This window comes from Symphalangus syndactylus, chromosome 16 (assembly GCF_028878055.3).
Source record: "Symphalangus syndactylus isolate Jambi chromosome 16, NHGRI_mSymSyn1-v2.1_pri, whole genome shotgun sequence".
Taxonomy (NCBI): domain Eukaryota; kingdom Metazoa; phylum Chordata; class Mammalia; order Primates; family Hylobatidae; genus Symphalangus; species Symphalangus syndactylus.
In genome coordinates this window covers 69,951,111-69,970,421 of record NC_072438.2, presented here as the reverse complement: position 1 = coordinate 69,970,421, position 19,311 = coordinate 69,951,111, and the positions used below count along the sequence as shown (strand labels likewise).

At 43.9% G+C, this 19,311-nt stretch overlaps 1 protein-coding gene across 6 annotated transcripts in view; it reads left to right on the top strand.

The window, feature by feature from the left end:
- The window catches only part of RAI14 (retinoic acid induced 14), a 179,524-nt gene that overhangs the window by 99,786 nt on the left and 60,427 nt on the right, over positions 1 to 19,311 (top strand). For all 6 annotated transcript variants that reach the window (XM_055246705.2, XM_055246698.2, XM_055246700.2 and 3 more), the window contains one exon: positions 6,652 to 6,782. In XM_055246705.2, coding sequence (XP_055102680.1) covers positions 6,652 to 6,782 — 131 coding nt within the window. The remainder of the gene's footprint in view (positions 1 to 6,651; positions 6,783 to 19,311) is intronic.

Genomic DNA, 19,311 nt, shown 5'->3' with positions numbered 1-19,311 from the left:
TAACAAGTAGTTATAAAGTGAGCATCTGAGGAGCTGCTAATCAGACCCTAAAACAGAGCAAGTCCCAGAGTGGTCCCAGGTGTCCCTTCCTGATAGGATGCCACACCTTCACCCCAATCATGACCCTTACTTTTATAGTGACCTTATCCTTACTTTGCTTTATAATTTTTTTTTTTTTTTTTTTTTGAGATGGAGTTTTGCTCTTGTTGCCCAGGCTGCAGTGCAATGGTGCGATCTCAGCTCACCACAACCTTCGCCTCCCAGGTTCAAGTGATTCTTCTGCCTCAGCATCTCGAGTAGCTGGGATTACAGGCATACGCCACCATGCCCGGCTCATTTTGTATTTTTAGTAGAGACAGGGTTTCTCCATGTTGGTCAGGCTGGTCTCGAACTCCTGACATCAGGTGATCTGCCTGCCTCAGCCTCCCAAAGTGCTGGGATTACAGGTGTGAGCCACTGCGCCCGGCCATAATTTTTTTTTTTTTTTTTTTTTAATTTGAGGTGGAGTCTTCCTCTTGTCACCCAGGCTGGAGTGCTTACTGCAACCTCTGCCTCCTGGGTTCAAGCTATTCTCCTGCCTCAGCCTCCCGAGAAGCTGTGATTATAGGTGCCCACCATGCCTGGCTAATTTTTTTGTATTTTTAATAGAGACACGGTTTCACCACGTTGGCCAGGCTGGTCTTGAACCCCTGACCTCAAGTGATCTGCCTGCCTCAGCCTCCCAAAGTGTTGGGATTACAGGCGTGAGCCACCTCGCCCAGCCTATAATTTTATCATCTGTGTATACATCCCTAAACACTATGGTTCCATGTTTCCTGTTTCTATCTTTATGTGCACACAGTCATACTATTGTGGGTTTTCTTGTGTGTGTCTTGCTTCTTTCAACAATACTGTTTTTAATACCCATCGTGCTGTTGTATGTAGTTGTAGTTTGTTCATTTTCATTGCTGTGTGTTATTCTGTCGCTTGACTATGTGATAATTTATTTATCCATCATCTGTTATTGGAAATTTGGGTTATTTGTAATTCTTGCCTGTTATGAGCAATGCTTTCGTTGACATTCTAATGCATGTCTTATACACAGGTTGGGGAAAGACCAATATTTACTCAGCTTTTGTGGGAAACAAAATACCTAGTTCTACAAGAAAATAGTGAAGAATTCTTCTCTTCGCAGGCCCGCTTCCTTAATGCCTTGTGGAAGAAGAAAATTCTTTCAAGTGAATTCTCCTGTTAGCCTTAGCATAGGTTCCAGTTGTCCTCAAATTAGCAACAAAAATCAAAGGATGCACTCGTTGAACCTAAGTGATTCCAGGGCTCCACCCAGACTCCTGGGGTCAGAGTCTGCCAGATGGGGCCTGGGAGTCTGCGGATTTAACAAGCACCCTGGTGATTCTTGTGACTGGGAGACACTGCCTTCACCCTGATTGAATTTATAAGGCTGGGCTCCTTAGTTGGGAAGAGATTTGAAGAAAGTGTTCACATGATTAAAATCTTGGAAAACTGGCCTTTTGTTAAAAAAGTTAAGGGAGTTGGATTTATTTAGCCTATAAAAAATCTGAAACACGATTTAATAGTTGTTGGCAAAAGAATGAAAGTTTTGTAAATTAAAAAACAAATATTTGCTAAGTCAAGAGTGATTTAGGTCAATCAACCTCCTGCTAAAATCAGCAGCAAATACTGAGCACCATGGGGGTAAGAAATGAAGCCTGTTCTCAGGGCTTTCAGGGAGCTAAACAGGAGAAAAACTGTAAGCTCTCGAACAAAAACCAGGATGCGATATTTCATCAAGTCTAGACTGTGGGCTTCGGTTGAGATGAGCGAGTGGGTAGCCCCCAGGGAAGCAATGGAGTAGAGAAACAGAGAGAGGTCACTAGGAAAGGGTGGAGAGAGCCTGCAGGGCTTGAGCTAGGCTTTAGAAATACGCCTTTGCTTAGGCAGATGGGATGACAGAGCATCCTGAAGCAGTGGCTGCCAGTGTTTTTTCTTGTGATCCTCCAGTAATCTCGGTTCACTGCAATCTCCACCTCCCGGGTTCAAACGATTCTCCTGCCTCAGAATCCCAAGTAGCTGGGATCACAGGCATGAGCCACCGTGCCCAGTGAAGAAATGTATTTTATATCAGTCAGGATACACATACATGTAATAAATAAAAGTTTCATAAGACATTTAACTTTATTAAAGGTGGTGTATCTGATGTTTTCTATTTTTCAATTTTATTTCTTTAACATGTCAGGTTAACCAATAAACTATATAGCTTTCATAGAGTTGACAACTATAAGAGGACCAGAAGCCCAGTGTGGAGGCAGAGTCAGTCCTGCCCTATGGAGGGCATGCTACTTAGAGGAGAGGATTTCCATGGAAAGTGGTGAGAGGTAATACTGTTAGTTTGATCGTGGTCTCCAAAAGCCTTCCTTGATTCTAGAGTATGAATGAATTACTTTGGGATGTTATGATAAAATTTCAAACTTTACCTATTTATTTGACCAGCTCTACTTTTGGACAGTAGATTCACCAAAGTGACTTTTTGAGATTTCTTCTGATGCTTGGGGGCGGGGGTAGGGGAGAGGATTTGCTTCTGGATTCCAAAGAATGACTCAAAGTTCTTATTGAACATCTGTTTTGTCTCATGTTGTGATTGGCTATGGGAATTTTGGTATAGAAAATGGCACTGGAGCCGGGCACGGTGGCTCACACCCCTGTAATCCCAGCACTTTGGGAGGCCAAGGCGGGAGGATCACTTGAGGTCAGGAGTTCAAGACCAGCCTGGCCAACGTGTTGAAACCCCATCTCTACTGAAAATATAAAAATTGGGCCAGGTATTGTGACTCATGCCTGTAATCCCAGCACTTTGGGAGGCCAAGGTGGGCAGATCACGAGGTCAAGCGCTCGAGACCATCCTGGCCAACATAGTAAAACCCCATCTCTACTAAAAATACAAAAATTAGCTGGGCGTGGTGGCGTGCACCTGTAGTCCCAGCTACTCGGGAGGCTGAGGCAGGAAAATCACTTGAACCCAGGAAGCAGAGGTTGCAGTGAGCTGAGATCGCACCACTGCACTCCAGCCTGGTGACAGAGTGAGATCCATCTCAAAAAAAAAAAAAAAAAAATTAGCTGGGCATGGTAGCAGATGCCTGTAATCCCAGCTACCCAGGAGGCTGGGGCAGGAGAGTCGCTTGAACCTGGGAAGCAGAGGTTGCAGTGAGCCGAGATCACGCCACTGCACTCCAGCCTGGGCAACAAAGTGAGACTCCGTCTCAAAAGAAGAAAAAAAAAAAGAGTATGGCGTTGGATAGAATAGTTTTATAGGAGAAGATGAGAGGATGTAGGAAATATCTCCATGGGCAAGTTTAGGAAGGAAAAGTGATGGCCTCTTGAGCACTGTGCTTCTGGAAGGAGCATGATATGGCCAGTTGTGCATATCAGAGCTAATTGCAAGTATGATTAGTGGCCTGGCCCAGGACTAGACAACTCTGCTATTTGATCAGAATCCAGATTCCTGGATCAGAGGTCTAATTGAGACCCTACTTGGCCTCTAGTTTTAGCATGCTTGTGAGAATTTTAAGAGCAAAACTCTTTTTAAAATTTTTTGTTTTTAGAGATGGTGTCTCACTGTGTTGCCCAGAGTGGTCTCAAACTCCTCAAGCAATCGGTCTGCTTTGGCCTCCCCAGTAGCTGGGATTACAGTTATGAGCTACCACACGCAGCCTCTTACCTTCTCTCTTCTTTTCCCAACCTAGCTCTGCTTACTGTGAACCCCATTGCAGCACTTCTTGAATGGTGTTGTGGATTATTTATTGAAGATTTGCTTGTGTAGCCATGTTCTCTTCATCTGCTCCAAGAGAAAAGTAAATTCTGGCCTGCACTGAGAAGAGGCTCTAAATAGAAGAGAGGCATTTCAGACCACTAGGAATGTGGCATTGACCTTGTCTTCCAAAGAGCAGGATAGGGAGGATCTCTCCTGCCATGTCTTATAGAAATTGAACTCCCTAAAGAGTGGAGCTAATTTTAGGGAACACCTGCAATCAGATTTTTCTCTACTTAAGAGTAGAGTGCCTTAGCAACGTTGAAAAGGAAAATCCTTTCATGTGGCCATTCCTTTGCTTGAGTACTTTCAGTCCTGTCCTCTGAGATTTCATAGCCTTTTGATCTTCCCAGTCCAGTTTTAATTTGTTCAGTTTAGGTTAGAAAAGGATTTTGAAAAACAATACTTTTCTCTTTTAGGATTCTATAGGTAGGGATCATTGGTCCTAAATGTTCTTCAGTAAACTTTCCCTCCCTTTTTTCTTTGCTCGTAAAGTGCACTCTGGGGGAATAAGCTGCACTGTGTTTCTTGGGGCTTGATCATTTGCTGCAGTTGTTTGCACAGTTGTTAAGTTATGCTTTCTATCTACTAACAAATGATGGTGTGAGAAACGCCCTATTTCTTGTTTCCCTTCAATAGGAAGCTTGATTGGTAACTAAAGACAACATCTCGTGTCTTCTTTGTGAGTAAATTGCTGTAGTGGGAGCGTGGCTGATGTTGGTCCAGACACATTCTTACTTTGTTAAACCTATAAAGAGAGTCATCAAGGAGAGCTGCACTGTTCTACATGGTGGCCTCTGACTAACGGCACGTGAAGTCTCAAAGTTAAAAATTCACTTCTTCAGTGGCACTAGCCGCATTTCCAGTGCTCAGTAGCCACAAGTGGCTCATGCAGTATTGACATTTTGGGCCAGATTATTCTTGGTGGGGGTAGGAGGACTGTCTCATGCATTTGTACGTTGTAGGACGTTCAGCAGCACACCTGGTCTCCACCTACTCAATGCCAGTAGCACTCTATAGACATAACGACCAAAATGTTTCCAGAGATTGCCAAATGACCCCACAGGGCAAAACAAATCCTGGTTAAGAATCACTGGCTTTGTGGCTATAGTATTTGAAAACCCAGAGAGAGAACATTTCCATGATGGCAGACAGTCCTGTTCTAGAATAATTCCTAGCAGAGTTTGGGGAATTTTATGTAATAAGAATTTTGAGCTTTGGCGGAATCACGGTGGACATCCAGTCCAAAGCCTGGGGAAACTGAGGCACAGAAAGATTATGGGTGACTTCAGGTCGCACAACATGTAAGTATCAATCTGGAGTTCTGGACTTCAAGTTCACGCAGCCCAGAGAACAAGCTGCTGATTTTTGTTCAAACCTGCTTCATTCTTACTGTGCACCTGCACTCAGTGTTGGTGGGGGAGGACAGAGTCCTAAAAACTGGGAATGGTTCAGTCCTGAGACGTTCAGAGATGCAAATTCTGGACACATCTCTTTTATCCCTCCCTGGCTTAAGGCCCTACATATGGGCTAGGGTTGGGAGGGTGACTGAGACATTTGATGGACAAAGACCTGTTGGGTTTCCTCATTTCCATCAGTGCAGAGATTGGGAACATACTCCCGGGGCCATGGAAGACTGTCATCCTATAAAATTTCTTCTTTTTAGTTTTTAAATCTACAATATCTCCTCTGTCTGCTTCCTTGTAAGGGTCGATCGTAAAGCTGTTAATACGAAATACCTGGAGGTTCATCTCTTCAGAGGCTGCAAGGAAGCAGAGTCTATAGAAAGCTTTGGGAAGGGAAAAGGAGTTTCTCCCAGGGTGTGGTGTCCACAGCTGAAGGGATCAGAAAGTGGGCTTAGCTCGGGGGCCTGGTGCAGGAGATGACTGGAAGGCAGCCTGGGCTCGCAAAGTGCCCAGAGGCTCTGATATGCCCAACATCTTTCCTTCCTCCCGTCTTTCCCTCATTAATCCCATGTGCTTTGACACTTCCCAATGACTCTTCAGTCACTGGTTCTATAATTCTCTCCCTCCTCTGCTCCCAAACCTTCAGTGGCTCACTGCTGCCTTTCATGTCTTTCTTAGTCTTACATTCAGAGCCCATTTGCTCTTATATAGAAATCATCTCTTTCCCTCCTAAGTGTAGAAACCAGTTTTGCACATATGAGTCCCTTACTGTTACTGTGGTTTGCAGAATTATTCAGTTGGGGTTTGGCGTTGACAATGATTGAGGCTTTGCTCAAAGCTCTTTGATGTTTAAATAGCTTGCTCAGGAAGAAGTTTTCATTTCTGGTGAGACTTTGTTGAGTCGGTAGCCCGGACAACTACTTAAAACCAGTATCCAGCTCAAAATTCAGGGCCTGGTAAACAGACTAGAAAGAGAGGCAATAAAAGCAGATGAAAAATTGTGCGTCTGTAAACCTCGGGTAACCTTGAGCTGCTGGTTTGGTTCTGTAACACTGTGGACAGAGTGAGCTGTGGATGAGGTCAAAGGCCAACGTGCTGAGGAGCAGCTGTCTAGTTCAGCTAGAAATTAGCTAATGTGTAAACCGGCCTCGAGGTCTTTTTACGTTGTTTCATATTCCTAGTGTTAGTTAAAAGAAGTAACTTTTATCTCAGAGTTTGGTGACTAGCCGTGATTTCATTGCACTATTTATGTTTTCTTTTGGGAAAGCGGCTTTCTTGGGTGTCTCCATGGTGAAGGGGAAGGTATTTTAAAACACGCTCATTTGGGCGCAGGCTTTAATTTGAGTAACAGGAGGGTGGGGGCTGCGAGGACTGCAGCCCTGCTGGTCAGTGCGGCTGTGGCCAATGTTGTTCACGACCTCTGTTTCTTCTCTTTCTCTACAGACCAATGAGTGGAACAAGAATGATGACCGGCTACTGCAGGCCGTGGAGAATGGAGATGCGGAGAAGGTGGCTTCACTGCTCAGCAAGAAGGGGGCCAGTGCCACCAAACATGACAGTGAGGGCAAGACCGCGTAAGCTGAAACACTGGTTTGCAGATATGCTGGTTCTGGGCTTTCGGGGTGTTCTCTGGAATCCTTAGTATCCATAGGGGAATTTCACACATACTCCCTCTCCACTCCCATGTTGAAATATGTAAGAAGATATTTGAATCTAGTTCCTTTCTCTCCAAATTCCAAGTCACATATGGAGCTCTACCTTGAATGCGTATACATGTTCCCAGGTATAAGCAAAGGTTTTACCTCCCAAGATTGCAACCAATTGTAGGTGAGACATGAATTCTGTCTTCAATAAGAAATAGCATAAAAGAGAAAAAAGTATTTTCCTATAACCCTCAAACCTTACTGTGTATTTATCTTAAACTACTTGTTTATTTATTTGATCTTCCTTAACATAGATGAGTAAGTACCCGAATAGTATGATTTGGCTTTATGGTTTGCTGTATGTAGTACTCTTGCTTGCCATAATTAAAGCTGTATATTTGATTAAGTATTTGTGTGTGTTTGTGCATGTGCATGTATTTGTTTATATCCATTCTTACGTTGGCAGTGTTGTGGAGAGAGCACTGGCTTTGGAGCCAGATAGACATCTCACAGGAACTCCATCACTTATGAGTTGTGTAATCTTTGAACCTCAGTTTCCTTACTATAAAATGGAGATGGTATTAGTTAACTGTTAGAGTAGTTATGAGTATAAAATGAAATAATAATGTAGGTTGGGTGCCCTCAGAAGCAGGCTCTGAGACAAGGATTTAAGTGCAAGTAGTTTTATATCTTTTCTTTTTTCTAACATGTCAAATGATGGTTATTGTGTAATTACTGTGAAACACAAAGTAGTAGTATATATTACTTAGGGACGTATACACACATACAATGCAAGTAATTTCTGTAGCCGGTGATCCCAGGAAGCATGAGAAAGGAAGAAACCTCTATTTTTAAGGTGTGTTATTGACAGGTTCCAACTTTGTCACTCTTTCTTGATGAGGATTCTGGGAATCTGTTTAGACCTAGAGCAGGGTTTGGCTATGTTACCCAGGCTAGACTTGAACTCCTGGGCCCAAGCAATCCTTCTGCCTCAGTCTCCCAAGTAACTGGGACTACATGCATGTGCCACCATGCCTGGCTACTGTCTGATTTTATAAATAAAGTTTTATTGGAACACAGCCATACCCATTCATTTAGGCATTGTTCGTGACTGCTCCCACACTACAAAGGCAGAGTTGAGTAGTTATAGCAGAGACTACATGGCTCACAAAGCCCAGAGTATTTATCTGGCCTTTTACAAAAAGGGTTTCCTTATCCCAGGTTTATAGTATGCCTCAGAGTTATTCCACCCAAGGGGTAAGAAACCTGGGGTATCTGTCCCTTATCTCCTCTCCCTCAAAGGTTGAGTGCTGACCAGGTACAGTGGCTTCTGCCTGTAATCCCAGCACTTTGGGAGGCCGAGGCGGGTGGAATCACTTGAGGTCAGGAGTTCGAGACCAGCCTGGCCAAAATAGTGAAGCCCTGTCTCTATTAAAAATAGAAAAATTGGCCAGGTATGGTGGCAGGCACCTATAATCTCAGCTACTTCGGAGGCTGAGGCAGGAGAATCGCTTGAACCTAGGAGGCGTAGGTTGCAGTGAGCTGAGATTGCGCCACTGCACTCCAGCTTGGGTGACAGAGCAAGACTCTGTATCAAAGTCAAAAAAAAAATGTTGAATGCTACTCTAGGGGACACCATGGTCATGGCCAGAAAAAGTCTAAGGGGTCCCCAACCCCCAGGTCACAGACCGGACCAGTACTGCTCACAGCAGGAGATGAGCAGTGGTTGTGCAAGCAAAGCTTCGTCTGTATTTACAGCCACTCCCCATTGCTCGAATTACTATCTGAGCTCCGCCTCCTGTCAGATCAGTGGCAGCATTAGATTCTCATAGTAGCACAAACCCTATTGTGAACTGCGCATGCGAGGGATCTAGGTTGTGAGCTCCTTATGAGAATCTAATGCCTGATGATCTGTCAGTGTCTCCCATCACCCCCGGTTGGGACCGTCTAGTTCCAGAAAAACAAGCTCAGGGCTCCCACAGATTCTACATTACAGCGAGTTGTATAATTATTTCATTACATATTACAATGTAATAATAATAGAAATAAAATACACAATAAATGTAATGTGCTTGAATCATCCCCCATACCTGGTCTGTGGAAAAATTGTCTTTCACAAAACTAGTGCCCGGTACCATAAAGGTTGGGGACTGGTGGTCTAAGGGGATTTTGGAATGGCACCTTCAGCTGTAGGTGCTCTATATAAAGAGTGGTACAGCACCCAGCCCACAGTGAGCACGTGATAAAGCCAGTCACCTACCCTGCTCATCCTAGATTAGTGGTTTGCAATCTTGGCAGCTTCTGCATTTGAATCACCTGGAGTGCCTTTTTTTTTTTTTTTTTTTTTTTTTTTTTTTGATGGAGTCTCTGTCACCAGGCTGGAGTGCAGTAGTGTGATCTCGGCTCACTGCAACCTCCACCAGGCTGGAGTACAGTGGCGTGATCTTGGCTCACTGCAACCTCTGCCTCCTGGGTTCAGGCTATTCTCGTGCCTCAGCCTCCCGAGTAGCTGGGACTACAGGCATGCACCACCACACCCAGCTAATTTTCGTAGTTTTAGTAGAGAGGGGGTTTCACCATGTTGGCCAGGGTGGTCTCGATCTCCTGACCTCGTGATCTGCCTGCCTTGGCCTCCCAAAGTGCAAGGATTACAGGCATGGAGAGCTTTTTAAAAATATTGATGCCATATTGATCAGAATCAACCCCAGATGCTCTGAATCACTTGGTCTGGGGGGAGGCCCAGGCATGTATATTTTTTGTTCTGAGGTGTTTGGTGGTAAATGTTGGGACTTCTGGTCTCCCTTTTGAATCACTACTCGGCCTTCTCTGTCCCTCTTCTCCCTCGTCCAGGTTTGCACATGTTTGTGCCAGACAACCTCTTCAAGTCATCCCAGAGGAAGGGGAGAGAAATGTTGATGATAATTTTGTCCAAGATAGTACTTAACTAAAGAGAAGACAGAAAATTTAGATGAGCAGCTTAGCTACAATTGTGATCACCTGAACAAATTTGAACCTTTTGATCATATTTATTACATGTGTTCTCTTTCTCTTTTTGTTGTGGTAAAATGTGTATAACATAAAATTTACCATTTTAACCATTTTAAAGTATACAATGTAGAGGCATTAAGTATATTCACAATGTTGCACAACCATTGTCACTTTCTAGTTCTAGAACTTTCTAGTCAACCCAAAGAAAACCCCGTACCCATTAAGGAGAAACTCCCCAACCTCCCCTCCCCTTCCTCTGGCAACCACGAATCTGGATTCTGTCTCTGGATTTGCCTGCTCTGGATATTTTTTATAAATGTAATCATATAATATGTGGCCTCTTGTCTCTGTTCCTTTCACTTAGCGTAATGTTTTCAAAGCTCACCCGAGCTGTAGCTTCTGTCAGTACTTCATTCTATTCTCTCTTCATGGTAGACATATACATAGCAGTTAGATAAGCGTCATCACCTCCATTTTGCAGATAATAAAACTAAGGCCCACATGACACAGCTTTTCCTGAATTTACCTTTTTGGGTGCGTGTGTGTGAGACAGGGTCTCACTCTGTCACCCAGGCTGGAGTGCAGTGGTGCGGTCACAGCTCACTGCAGCCTCAACCTCACAGGGTCAAGCGATCCTCCTGCCTCAGCCTCTCAGTTTAGCTGGGACTACAGGCATGCACCACTGCACCCAGCTAATTTTGGTTTGGTTTGGTTTGGTTTTTGTAATGATGGGGTCTTGCTGTCTTGTCCTAGTGATCCTCCCACGTCAGCTTCCCAAAGTGTTGGGATTACAGGCATGAGCCACCATTCCCAGCCTTCTATTTTCTAGAGAGCTTTCGTGGTAATTTTGCCCTGGAATCCACAGTTGCCTGTCTGTCTAGAGGCTTGATTTTGGCCCTCAAGGTCTTTCCTCTGGCTCTGCCCCGCTTACCTACATCCTCTTTCCCCGCTGTTTCTTCTGAGGTGGAGCTGTCTGCTCCCACCCTCCCCACAGGTCAGAACGTCCACCTGTGCACCCAGGTTCTATGTCCAGTCCAAAATGCCATCCTCCCTGGTTCTCTTCCTCCTTTTAGACTTTTCTTCTCTTTGAAATACTAGAAATCTTGATTTGGAACCTGGTATATTCGATTATTTTATTCTATTTATGTAGAGATGGGTCTTGCCATATTGCCCAGGCTTGATGTGAATGCTTGGCCTCAAGTGATCCTCCTGCCCCAGCCTCCTGAGTAGCTGGGACTATAAGGCATGCACTACCAAACCCACCTTTGTTCTATTGTATCAAATGAACAACAACAGAAATGTCTCCATTCTAAGAAAACCTTTGTTTTCTGAAAGACTTGAATCCCATACAGTACAGTAAAGCTCCTTAAGGACAGGGATGGTATAATCTCGTTGTATTGGTCTTTCCCATTGTTCTAGGCCCAAAGGAAGCCTTCAGTCGGGATTCGTGTAAATAACTTTTCAGGGTGATTCTTGTGGAGAAAACATTCTTTTTTTGCTGATAATATTTTATGGGTAAATTGCTTAGGGGTAAATTAACTTGGATTCAGAGGGGAAAGAATTCTTCTGGTGAACATCACAACCTGACTTGGCTCTCCAACTTCCACGGCAATTTAAATAGAGAAGTACTCAACCTTTACCACCTAGAGAGCCAGGCAATCTTGAAAGTCCCAACAATGTGGCAACAAAGGCAGCCATCTCCACAGACATTCTCCAGAAGCCTTCATAACCCAAGGTCAATAACCAGATGGGTGGTTGGGTAATGCCTTAGACTTCTGAGTTTCTTTCTGGAGTATTTCCTTTCAGGGAAAGATGAGAGTGCATGCCAGGAAATTTTCTTCCTCTAACACTGATCAAAGAGGGGTTAAAAAAAAAAAAGTAAAAGCAATTGAATGACTGGAATTCATTTAAGAAAAGAATAAAGGAAGGGTGGTGTCTTGGGTAGGAAGGGAACAAAATAGAGCAGGGCCAAGAGTTATAGCTGCAGGCTGTGTTTATGGAGTCAGGCCTGGCGTGCCTCTGCCCAGCTGTTCTCTTTCCATGGTGGATGTGAGGAAGTGGGAGGAGGTCAATGTCCTCAAACCTCTTACCGTAGAAGAGTCTAATTGTTTCAAGATGGGTTCCCTACATTTGGATGTACATTTAATTAAAGTTATGTGTGTTTGTCTTAGGAACAACCAGACTAAATAAAATCACTGCCGGCACTATAGTATTTGAACAAATACCACCTGGGCATGTGTGTGTAGATATAAGGAGTGTGTGCATGTGTGTGTGTTTGTGTCTGTAGCATTTTATGTAGCCCACTTTTCAGAAACCTGATCTTTTTGGCTATGAAAGCAAGAATTTGTGAGAGTATTTTTAGATGACTCTGTGGAGCTTGACTATAAAGTGGGAGAGGCAGGCCTTGAACTTTAGAAATCACTATAATAAGGGCTTCTCTGGCTGGTGGTTTGTTGCACATTCTCCCTTCCTGTTTTCTCAGTATAGGGATGTATTAGATATTTTACACCAGCAGTTCAATCTTGGAAATCAAGTTATACCACCTGATCAGCTCTCTCCAGTTCTTCTCACGTACAGCTGCCAAATTAATTTACTAAAACCACTACATATTATTTGTGCAATTGCAGCCTCCTACCTTCCCTGTGAAATCACCCTATGTCTTTTCTAAGACCTGTTGATATTTGTCAGAGTGATAAACTGAAGAATGTAATTGCTATATCCACTCTGCTTTGAGTTATATAGATTTTTGAAGTTGAGATAACCTCTTTTTATACTTTGCAAATATGCTTAAATGTTTGTGTTTCATTAATCTAGTTGCGAGGTACTCCCTGGGTCCAAAATGTTCTAGACTTTATCATAAGTAAATACAAAAGGAGAAAATATGCTCCTGGCCTCAAGATGCATAACACCTAGTTGGAAAGACAAGGCCAATGAAAATACTGGAGAATAATCATTTGCTAACCTGTAAAATACTGCATGTAAGGGGTTCAGGACAGAAGAGCTCATGAGATACTGGAGATGCTAAGAAATGCCTCCTGCCTGAAGTGCGATATGAGGTCGGCCTTGTAGAATGGAACCAGTAGGATATGGGTGGGTACAGGCAAATGGGGTTCAGGTAACAGCATGAACAGAGGCCACCCTAAATTGATTGTTTTGGTTTGGTTTTTTTGAGACAGAGTCTTGCTCAGGCTAGAGTACAGTGGAGTGGTCTCAGCTCACTGCAACCTCCTGCTTCCTGGGTTCAAACTGTTCTCCTGCCTCAGCCTCCCACATAGCTGGGATTACAGGTGCCCACCACCACACCTGGCTAATTTTTTATTTTTAGTAGAGACGAGGTCTCACCATGTTGCCCAGGCTGGTCTCGAACTCCTGACCTCAAGTGATCTGCCCGCCTTAGTATCCCAAAGTGCTGGGATTACAGGCGTGAGCCACTGCACCCGGCAATCACCCTAAATTGAAATGGTAACAGTGACACCATGACCATGCTTTCTTTCCCTTCTTTAAGAGCTCATCAGAGCAACTTGAGTTCGGGGCCCCACTCACTAGATCATTGGTTCTCAGCTCGGCTCCCATTAGAACCTGGGCAGCTTTGATAAATGCTGAGTTCTGCCTGCAGAGATTCTGGTTTCAGTGGTATGGCGGTACTCCTGGGGATGGGGTTTCAGAAAGCACTTTAGGTGATTTGAATGGTTTGTCCAAACCGAACCACTGAGCAGGACACTCTACAGTGAGAACCTGCATTTCCTAGCCCAGAGCTTTCCAACAGGTGCTACATTGTGATACATTATAGGTAGGCTGAGGAAGGCCCAGGAAGCACAGGTGAATTTTTTTTTTCTCTCTGTCTCTCTCACACACAAATACATCCCTGTATATATGCAATGTATGTATATAAGACTTGTGCACAAAATAGAATTGCAATGAAAGGTAAATTTTGGCTTAAAGTAAATTATATTAAAGTAACAATTCTTGAGTTTTTTTTTTTTTAAAGGAAGCAGTGTTGTATGTTAAAGCTGAACATAATTTATTGCAAAATTGCGCTTTAGAAGGAAGACATAACCAAGATTGTGGTGCAAAATTGATGAGAATAGATTTGGAAATTAGAACTACATTGGTTAAAATATTGGTGATATGGTTTGGCTTTGTGTCCCCACCCAAATCTTATCTTGAATTGTACTCCCATAATTCCTATGTGTTGTGGGAGGGACCTGGTGGGAGATAAGTTGAATCCTGGGGCAGTTTCCCCCATACTGTTCTTGCGGTAGTGAATAAGTCTCACGAGATCTGATGATTTTAATAGGGGTTTCTGCTTTTGCTTCTTCCTCATTTTTCTCTTGCCGTCGCTATGTAAGAAGTGCCTTTCACTTCCTGCCATGATTCTGAGGCCTCCCCAGCCATGTGGAACTATAAGTCCAATTAAACCTCTTTTTCTTCCCAGTCTCGGATATGTTTTATCAGCAGCGTGAAAATGGACTAACATAGTAAATTGGTACCAGTAGAGTGGGGCATTGCTGAAAAGATACATGAAAATGTGGAAGCGACTTTGGAACCTGGTAACAGGCAGAGGTTGGAACAGTTTGGAGGGCTCAGAAGAAGACAGGAAAATGTGGGAAGGTTTGGAACTTCCTAGAGACTTGTTGAATGGCTTTGCCAGAATGCTGATAGCAATATGGACAATAGGGTCCAGGCTGAGGTGGTCTCAGATGGAGATGAGAAACTTGTTGGGAACTGGAGTAAAGGTGACTCTTGTTATGTTTTAGCAAAGAGACTGGTGGCATTTTGCCCCTGCCCTAGTGATTTGTGGAAATTTGAACTTGAGAAAGATGATTTAGGGTATTTGGCAGAATAAATTTCTAAGCAGCAAAGCATTCAAGAGGTAACTTGGGTACTGTTAAAGGCATTCAGTTTTATAAGGGAAGCAAAGCATAAAAGTTTGGAAAATTTGCAGCCTATTAGATAGAAAAGAAAAATTCATTTTCTGTGGAGAAACTCAAGCCAGCTGCAGAAATTTGTATAAGTAGCAAGGAGCCTAATGTTAATCCCCAAGACCATGGGGAAAATGTCTCCAGGCCATGCCAGAGACCTTCACGGCAGCCTCTCCCACCACAGGCCAGGAGGCCCAGGAGGAAAAAGTGGTTTCATGGGGTAGACCCAGGGTCTCTGTGCTGTGTGCACCCTAAGGACTTGGCGCCCTGTGTCCCAGCTGCTCCAGCTGTGGCTGAAAGGGGCCAACATAGAACTTGGGCTGTGGCTTCAGAGGGTGGAAGCCCCAAGCCTTGGCAGCTTCCACATGATGTTGAGCTTACAAGTACACAGAAGTCAAGAACTGGGTTTGGGAAACTACACCTGGATTTCAGAAGATGTATGGAAACGCCTGGATGCCCAGGCAGAAGTTTGCTGCAGGGGTGGGGTGCTCATGGAGAACCTCTGCTAGGGCACTCCAGAAGGAAATGTAGGGTTGGGACCCCCTCAGAGAGTCCCTACTGGGGTACCAGCTAGTGGAGCTGTGAGAAGAGGGCCACCATCCTCCAGACTCCAGAATGGTAGATTCACCAACAGCTGCACCATTCACCTGGAAAAGCTGCAGACACTCAACACTAGCCCGTGAGAGCAGCTGGGAGGGAGGCTGTACACTGCAAAGCCACAGGGGCAGAGCTGCACAAGACCATGAGAGCCCACCTCTTGCATCAGTGTGACCTGGATGTGAGGGACTCTGTGAGGGGGTTCCCAACTCTACACTTCCCTTCTGCACTGCCCTAGCAGAGGTTCTCCATGAGCACCTAGCCCAGTGTTGGGGCATTCAGTATTAACATAATTAATAAGAAACAATTCCTTTCTTATTAGGAAAGATTGGGCTCTCGCCCTGATAATTTGATAACAGAAATCAGATAAGTACCTAGGTAACAAAAACCATATGTCATTCATTCAGCCAGCAGTTTATTCATTCAACTTAGAGAGCTCGTCAATTTCCATCAGGTGTTTCCCATCTGATGCTCTCAGTCACCCTGAAGTAAATTTACGAAGAGGGAAGTGGGGATCAGAGAAGTTCTGCAATTAGTACAAATCGCCTGTTCTACATACTGGAGTCTGGGGGTGTGTCGGTGAATACAACATAGAAATCATTTGCGCTAATGGAGATTTCATAATGCCCAAGTACCATTTCCAGACTATCCTTATGAAGCCAAACAATCTTGAAGAAAAAGAACAAATGCTCTTGTTAAATGTCTTGGGCCCCGGGTGCGGTGATTCATGCCTGTAATCCCAACACTTTGGGAAGCCGAGACAGGCAGACCTCTTGAGGTCAGAAGTTCAAGACCAGCCTGGCCAACGTGGTGAAATGCCGTCTGTACTAAAAATACAAAAATTACCTGGGGTGTATAGATGCATCCTTGTAATCCCAGCTACTCGAGAGGCTGAGGCACACGAATCGCTTGAACCTGGGAGGTGGAGGTTGCAGCGAGCCGAGATGGTGCCACTGCACTCCAGCTTGGATGACAGAGTGAGACCCAGTCTCAAAAAAAAAAAACAAAAACAAAAAAGGATGAGGGCTGGTTCCTCAGTCCTTGGGTATGTCATCTTCCATCTCAGTGTTTTCTCCCTCCTGTCCTCAGAAGTAGTCCTGCTGATTCTATTAATTAGCACATCACGGGCACTTAAAGGATAGTAATCCTGTTTTTTTTTATAGCATTCATTTTTTACATGCCAGTCATTTATTATACCTTTTGAGCAGGGAAAGGCAACAAATGTTTCCATCTCAAACTTTCTGCTACATCAGTTCCTAATAGAAGCAGTGAACAGCTATTGCGGCTGCTTTTGAAATCACTGAAAGCCAGCCAGCCCATCACTTCTCTGCTGAAAAGATTTGTCTCTGGGCCAATAGAGTTAATTCTACAGAGTAGAATTTAGTTTTTCAAGGCTTTTATAGCTAAAATTATAAGATAGTGCTGCCTTCCTTACCCTCAGTATAATCTGAAATGGGAATCCAGACCTTTAATCTTATTGTTAGGATTGGCCTGCTGAAATATTCTGTGTGCACTAAGCCTCATTTGAACTCAGTGACCTAGAATTTAGCTATTGCAGCAAATGAGTGCCATAGAACACTTGGTAGGCTGGGATGGAATCCTAGACTTTTAGAGGAGAAAAGGCTTAGTAATTCTGTAGATCAGATGAGTACACTGAAGTAAGTGAATCTGAGTGACTTTAAATTGTCCCATAGCTTGGGGATGGCAGAGTTGAGACCAAAATCAAGGACTAATGACTTTTAGTTTATATATATATTTTTAAGACAGACTCACTCTGTAGCCCAGGCTAGAGTGCAGTGGCGTGATCTCAGCCTCACTATAACCTCCGCCTCCTGGGTTCAAGCAAATCTCATGCCTCAGCCTCATGAGTAGCTGGGATTTCAGGCATGTGCCTCCATACCTAGCTAATTTTTGTATTTTTTAGTAGAGACGTGGGTTTCACCATGTTGGCCAGGCTGGTCTGGAACTCCTCACCTCAAGTGATCCACCTGCCTTGGCCTCCCCAAGTGCTGGGATTACAGGGATGAGCCACCACGCTCAGCTCCAGTGTATACTTCTTTCTACTGTGCCAGTGGTCCTAAAAATCGAATGTGTATAAGAGTCACCTCCCGGGTAGGGGAGCTTGCAGGGCTCCTCCCCTGGTGTCACAGGATCCCGACATTGCGCATGTCCAGCCCATTCCCTGGTGATGCGGATCCTGCAGGCCCGGAAACCATACTTTGAGAACCACTGCACAACACTGTTGGGAAGCAAAATCGAGCTCATATCATAAAGGACACAGCTTTCTCTCCTAAGAATGTTAATTACAACTTGAGAAAAATATCCGTTTATGCCAGTATGTAGGTGTGCCTTGACGTGAGAAAACTCAAAAACTTCAGGCTAAAAAAGCAGATTCAAAACTAAAGATTTACATGACCTAAAAATTAATTCTGTGTGCTAGGAGAATAAAGTCTCTGCCTTCATGGCACACACAGTCTAATGGGGCAGACAGACAATAAACAGATGCCTCTTTACTGTAATGTCAAATACATTCAAGAAAATAAAGAGGACATTGGACTGTGCGAGTAAGCCTGGGGAAGGAAGCCCTCTCAGCAGATTCCTGAATGGAGTGAGGGATTCAGCTGTGCGCTTTTCTGCAGGAATGGCTTTCTTGGTGGAAGGAACTGCAAAGCAAAGGCCTTGAGGTGGAAGGACGCTTGATGTGCTCAGGAAACAGCAGAGAGCCCAGTGAATAGGGAGATTCCTAGAAGGCAGGTCAAAGAGGGAGCCAGGACACTGCGTGTAGAGCCTTGTATGCTACAGGAAGGAATTTACCTAATTTAAAAAATGTGATCTAATATTAAAAATATTTTAATCCTGTTTTTTAAAAATATTATTTAATATCATTAGTTTTTTTCTCTCCAGAAAGGCATCATAGAAAAAGAGTAAAATAAAAATATAAGCAGTTTGAGGTGGTCAGGATACAAGGCTCCTGTTGCAGAACTGAGATGCTGAGGCTCTCAAGGGATTGTGGGAAAAAGGTTATGTACCATTAAGTATTTGAGTCTCTTCCTGATCATAGTCACTCCTTTCTTGGAAATGAAGATTTTTTAAAAGGAAAGAAGGGAGTCATGGGTGTCTTAAGGAGAAAATACTCTTGGGGCAGGAAAGTGATCTTTGACACATTTCCTAACCTCTCTGAGCATCAGTGCTTCCATCTGTGAAATGAAGGTGTTGGACCAGTTATTCTTCTGCAACGTCCTAACACTCTGGTATTCTGGGGTGTGGCTAATGCTGGTAGGGTCTGGTGTATGGTCATTTCTTTGTGTGAGTGTTGGTGGCTTGCTTCATTTGGGGAAGTGAATATTGGTTGCAGAGGCAGTGGAAGGAACTGATCATGGTAACAGACGCCCTGGTGGTGAAGAAGGCAAGAAAGACTAGTTTGAGAGAAATTTTCAGTGAATAAATATGCCTGAGAAATTGAAGTCTTGTAAAAGTAGCCAGTGAGTTTGTATTTCCTCCCAATATCTATTTCAGCTGCTAATCAGAAACCAGAATAATTGTGTTTGTTATTATTCTGAAAGATAGAAGGAGCTTTCCGGGTTATAACTTAAGAGCTTTTGAATAGCAACAGTTCAAGCCTCCTTTGGCTTAAGAGCCTTGAGAATTATCCCAGCCTTGTCCCATGGTATTTATTTCGGGAAGGTTTGCACAACTTGTTGAGTGGTTTGGTAGGAAATGAAACCTCCCTTGCAGGCTCTGTTTGCTTCTGTGCTTGGATTATATCCCCGTCTATTTGAGAGCCCTGGCAACCCTAATCTGTCCCACTGAGAACACTGTTTGCTTTTTGCCAAATACTTCCAGATTTTAGTTTAAACTTTGATTTTTAAAGACTAGCACAACCAGTAGGTTATATCACGTAGGGTGTCACTGTTTTTTGTTTTTTTGTTTTTTTGGGACAGGGTCTTGCTCTG